The sequence below is a fragment of the Formica exsecta genome, unplaced genomic scaffold (genome assembly GCF_003651465.1).
Source record: "Formica exsecta isolate Colony F162 unplaced genomic scaffold, ASM365146v1 scaffold500, whole genome shotgun sequence".
Lineage (NCBI taxonomy): Eukaryota > Metazoa > Arthropoda > Insecta > Hymenoptera > Formicidae > Formica > Formica exsecta.
The window spans coordinates 736,783-742,538 of record NW_021852243.1 but is presented as its reverse complement, the minus strand read 5'-3'; the positions used below and the strand labels follow the sequence as shown (position 1 = coordinate 742,538).

Genomic DNA, 5,756 nt, shown 5'->3' with positions numbered 1-5,756 from the left:
TATATATATATAAATAATGATGTGAGGTATCTAGTTCCATGAATCTGATTACATCATTTAAATAATATAACAAACAAGCAGGAAAACGGATTAATGAGAGCCAAGTATAGAAAACAGCACGTAAATAAATATCTTCATAAAAAATCCTTTAATTAAATATTTTGATTCCTTTTCGAATCTTCTTCAATAGTCTATTTTGTATATAACATAAATGAGATTGGTAATAATGACTATTTTTTATGCTTGACTCTCATTAGCCCGTTTTCCTGATTATTTGTTATATTATTTATTAGAACCTTTTTTTAATTTTTGTTGATTATTTAGATACCTTTTGCATATCTATAAGTATCACTAGTTGTATTTTTTAATCCATTAATTATAACTAGTTATATACTTTATCTTATCTACAATGTTTAGATATATAGATACAATTTTTATTACATTATTCTGGCATTGGCTGTGTCTATAGATTTATATAGATAAACTGCGCATTCTCATTGAAGATAAGAAAACAGCTTGAATAATGTAGCAAAAATCATATCTTATCTAACAAAACGTTTTAGCATTGAAGAGGCATATTTTAATATCAAGAAATCATTTGATTGACATTTTGACGGAAATGTTGCTCATGTTGGGAACAAAAATATTGGAAAAACTATAATTTTTCAATAAGATAATTTTTTTTTAAGTATATTATTTTTTCTTCTTATTTAATTACTTCATATATAGTATTAAATACTTCCATTTAACATATTTCAGCATATATGAAAAGAATCTAAAATGTATCTAGATATATTTTGATATTACTTATATAGATTTTGATTGAATGTGTGCACTAGTACACACTGGTGCACCTTAAAAGCTATGATATACAAATTTATGATAGTATAAATAATTATAGCACTACGAGTTATTATTGTTATTCATGTTATGAATTATAATAGCGTAAATATACAATAGTATAAATAACTAAAACAGTAAATAATTAATACTACTTATTATTATTATTATTATTATTTATATTAAATAACAATAATAATAATTCGTATAATATTAATTATCTTACTATTTTAATTACTAATACTATTGTATAAATTTGTATAAGATAGCTTCTAATTTGCATTAGTGCACATATGTGTAATCAACCGAATCCGTTATTTATTTACTTATTCATCCAGAATGTGGACCTGTATCTATATTTAGTTGTATTTTTTAAATATATATATATAGACACTTACGAGAAATACAATACTCGCAAACGTGACGAATGTGATCACGTAGTAGATATTGTTCGCAACACGACGGCGAATTCTTCGTGAAATCACAATCCTCACACGTAAATAAAACGTTGTTATTTAAATCCTTATTTGCTGTCGTTATAATTCGTGTCGATTTCGCAGCAGCGTCGAGGATTTCTATCGCAGTCGGATACATTTTTGCAGCAGGCATGTTGACGAGTATTTTAAGCGGCCATCTTCAACTACAGAATGGTCTTCTCAAGCGTAGTGTAGTGCAATATGCAATCGTTTCCAGCTGGAGGGAAAGTCACGCATGCGCAATACAAAGCGAATTTAGTAACGTACTCAGGGACTCAGGGATGTCGATAGAAGAGATGCTTTTGCGTTCCCAAAGAGACACAGATTCAATCGAGAAAAAAAAGGCATAATTGATCAATCATAGTCGAATATTCTTCTTTATTTGCTCTATTACTTTCAAATAAATTTTCTAATATTTTTTTTTTTTAAATTATATGCATGTGATGTTGCATACTTGACATAGACTTTAATAAAAAAAATTGATATGGTGCCCGAAGCGCCTTGTATCTAAGCACGTGTCTGCTAAAGCGATCACGTGATCGGTTAGTATTAGGTTAGGTTAGGTTCTAAAAAGCACGAAACAATCACTTCTAGAAAGTGTGATTCACGCAAGTGGTCAGTGGTCAGTAGTCAGTGGTCTACCCTAAACTATATTGTACATGGACATAACACAATGCGCATGTCATATAAATGCGTTTGTTTGTAAAACACAATAGACATTTTTGTTGAAACCGTTAAAGCCGTTAAAACATTGTAAAATGTTTCACTGACAATGAGATTTGTATTTTGATGCTGTAGCAGATAGAGACGCGCAAGAGTTATTCTCCTCTGTAATTCGCAATAATTGATGAAATCATATATATTAATTTTCATTACCAATAACAGAAAATATAAACTCAATGAGAAAATGCGCGTTCTATTTTTTGCGTTCTATTTTTCCTGCTAATGATTTAATCATGTCAATTTGCGAGTCAGATTGCGTATGTCGGCATCGACTGCGGTCGCAGAACATAACAAACAAAATGATACTGATATAAATGCATGAAGCAAAATCTTAGTTTTCGCTGTCGCTTATTTTGTTGTAAAATCGCATCGAATTCATTTACCAGTATTCAACAGTCTTTATATACGAGCGCAGTTTATGAATTATATATTGCTTACATAGAAATATACATACACACGCACTTTTGTTTTACAATTAATTTGGACAAAAAGCGTAAAATATACATAATATACATTAAAAAAATTTAATATTTTATTTATCCTTTGTAATAATATAGAGGATCTTTTTGTAATTTGCCATGTATATATGAATCAGATAATATCGCGAAATGATTAATGCATGTTTCAAAGATATGTATACTTAATTTGCATACTCGTTCGATTACGAACGTTCAACGATAAGTTGCATTTAGGCTGAAGATTGTGGCATTATTTGCGTAGCATTCCGTTTTAATCTAAGCTGATAACATATCATTTTCCGATAAACGAATTGCCACGATTAGCGCTTGGAAAAGCCAATAGAAGTTTTGAAAAATAGAAAACATTTATCATTTCCTCTCTCTCCCCACTGTCTATTTAAATTACTAATAAATATAATGAAAGACATGTATATATATGCACCATATATATATATTGTTTCTATCAATTTCAACGTATTTTTTTTTGTTTCTTGAGTAATTCTCTTTGTCATTCTAAATTTTAAATGCGAGAATTACTTTGTCCTTGTAGAAAAAAAAGAAAGAATATGCAGAAACAAAAAAAAAATATGTAGAAATTGATAGAAACAATCCTAAATAAATTCGCAATGGACTAATATATATTGTGGTCTCTCTGAAACATATTCTAAAAATAGCTGGCTGATTCCATGCGTGTCATCAAAATTATTTAGTCACCATCAACAATTAGTTGATACATATACATATGATAAAATATTCGTAGGGATTGCATCATGTAAGAAACAACAGATAAAAATGGAATATTTACATTCGAATATTGCATTCCGCAAAATATACTCGTGTTGAGAAAAAACAAATGTCTAGTTCTACGCGCGCGAAATTATTTCATCATCCTTCATTATTCCAATACTTTCCCTTATACCGATCACTTGGGTTATTCAGGGTCACGTTTAATTTTCTTTCCCGTCACCTTCGCCGCTCTCCGATTTTCTTTCTCCATTTCATAACACGCATGCATACATTCACTGATATCACTAATTACTATTATTAATTTTATTCTGTATTGATTTGAGCAATGTTTTGGTAATGTCATAATTGATTTTTGATGCGAATCGTAACGATAAATGTTGATAAAACATATGATATATACTTATATAGTGAATTAGAAAGTGAATGATATTTCTAATTGTTTTCTGTGAATTTTTTGTATATTAAATTTGAAAATAATTAAGATTTATCTTTTTCTTCTTTTTTGTGATATTTCTAATATATTGCATATATAACAATAACATATGAAAATTTTTCATTAAATTGATTCTAATGTCATATTTGTATTGTTGAAGCAATAAATCGCTTGTCCTCTCATATTGTTGAATAATTATATAAATTAATTTTTCATATCAAAAACATTATATTTTTATATTTTTTGACTACTGCAATTCGAATTTTAGCAATCTGGATAAATGAATTTTAGGTAGTTGTCCTTCCATTGTACTCACAAAAATCAACAAAAGTAATGGATACCATTTAACTTTATTGCGAATATTTTACACTCTGCGAATCTTTCTGTCAGAAAAATGAACAGAAATAAATTTACACATATAATCTCACTACCTTCATTTACATCCAAATCCATCATACAGAGATGACACAAAATGTAATAAACTATGACAGACACTCAAAGATACTGCACACCAATACCGAATTGAAATTGTTGGAGCACGTCACTCCTCACGAACAACAAAGGTGCAATTAGATTCAATTCTATACGGGCAACGTTTCCTAGTTTCATTGCGATTCCCCCGCCGACGGCACACCGAACGTTCTCTGTGAAAATCTTCATGTTTTCATTATAGAGATCTCCTGAAAGTTTATAATGTATATAAATATATAATCAATATATATTAATGAAATATGAAATAAAGCAATTAATGAACTAAATATTTTGAGAGAATAGTACAATACTCCTAAGCAAGATATTGAGACAGATACAAATATAAATGATAACGCAGATAGTATGAGTTGATCGTGCGATTATCAATGAATTTTTTCACTTTTTAAATCTCACTTTCATTCCATCAAATCTCATTGTTTTGCGTCGAAAAAATTAAGATTATAGCAAGTCTTATCAAGCAAATCAATCTCCAATGGCAATCTTTCGAGTTTTTCTCATGGTAAACAAGAGTCAATGTTTAATTATTGTATCACTCTTACCATATGTGAAAGCGAAGTTGGACAGATTGCCGCCATTGACGAAACCGTGTAGCCTAAATAAATTCCCGAAACCATTATGACCAGGTCTAAATGGAAGCGGCGTATATACGTGAAGAGCCGCTGCCCAATACATCTCGCCGCCCACAGAATTTCCGTTGTAACGCGGTCCGCATCCTCTCATATCGAATCCCCGAAGATTCAGCGGGCCACCCAAGAAAAAATGATCAGCGATGCTTATCTTCATATCGTTACTGATTGCACTCAACAGTCCGGATTGAAGGCCAAGTTGGAATGTCTATCAAAGATAGAAAATTTTTCTATGAATCAATCGCACCTTCTCTGTTCCCCATCCCCGTTATTTTATTATATTTTTTTATAAATTAATCCTGACATATCTCTCTACAAATTTTTGTTTATATCTTTTTACAATCGATATAGAATTTCTCAAAATAACAAATATTTTGTAAAAAATGGTATGATAAATGAAAACTTACAAGAAACTCGTGTGGCGACCAGTTACTTTGTATAGTAAGCTCGTTCTTTAAGAAACCTATGTCACCACCTAATCCAGCCATCTCTGTTGTTAATCGCAAGAGATTCCCAGTAACGGGAAATATAGCTGAATCTCTTTTATCTATTGTCCAAATATATCTCAATGCGGATTTCAAATTCGGCCCGCATTGTTCCCGAACGCGAAAGGCCGCTTGTTTCGAACAAGTTATGTTTCTAAATGCAGCTTCATACTGTATGTTATGTTTAGAAGTGCCGGTTTGATTGAGCTCCATATCGAAAAGTAATCCCTTATCGTTTTGTTTAAAACCAGACCATGGAAAATCGTGTGTCGTGCTAAATACAGTACCAGTTAATCTATAAAGGATTAACCCAAATTAATACAAATTTAATGCAGTAAAATTATGCAGATACACCAATGTTCCAACTCACACTGTATTGTATAAGCTCTGTGGAAACGGTTTAATGGCAGATACATTGAAGTTGATCGAACTTTTATTACCATGAGAGTATTCCATTTGAACACGTTCTGCTCTTC

General features: G+C 30.6%; 2 protein-coding genes across 2 annotated transcripts in view; both read right to left on the bottom strand.

Moving 5' to 3' along the window:
- The window catches only part of LOC115241547, a 7,050-nt gene extending 5,526 nt beyond the window's left edge, over nucleotides 1–1,524 (bottom strand). Inside the window, exon 1 of the mRNA XM_029817337.1 lies at nucleotides 1,239–1,524. The gene's annotated coding sequence lies outside the window, so the exon portion shown is untranslated. The remainder of the gene's footprint in view (nucleotides 1–1,238) is intronic.
- Nucleotides 1,525–4,008: 2,484 nt separating this feature from the next.
- LOC115241546 (sorting and assembly machinery component 50 homolog) overlaps nucleotides 4,009–5,756 on the bottom strand; it is a 3,294-nt gene continuing 1,546 nt past the window's right edge. Inside the window, exons 6-9 of the mRNA XM_029817336.1 lie at nucleotides 5,651–5,756; nucleotides 5,203–5,575; nucleotides 4,709–5,003; nucleotides 4,009–4,357 (exon numbers count right to left, since the gene is read on the bottom strand). Of these exons, the coding sequence (XP_029673196.1) occupies nucleotides 4,173–4,357; nucleotides 4,709–5,003; nucleotides 5,203–5,575; nucleotides 5,651–5,756 (959 nt within the window). The 3' untranslated portion in view covers nucleotides 4,009–4,172. The remainder of the gene's footprint in view (nucleotides 4,358–4,708; nucleotides 5,004–5,202; nucleotides 5,576–5,650) is intronic.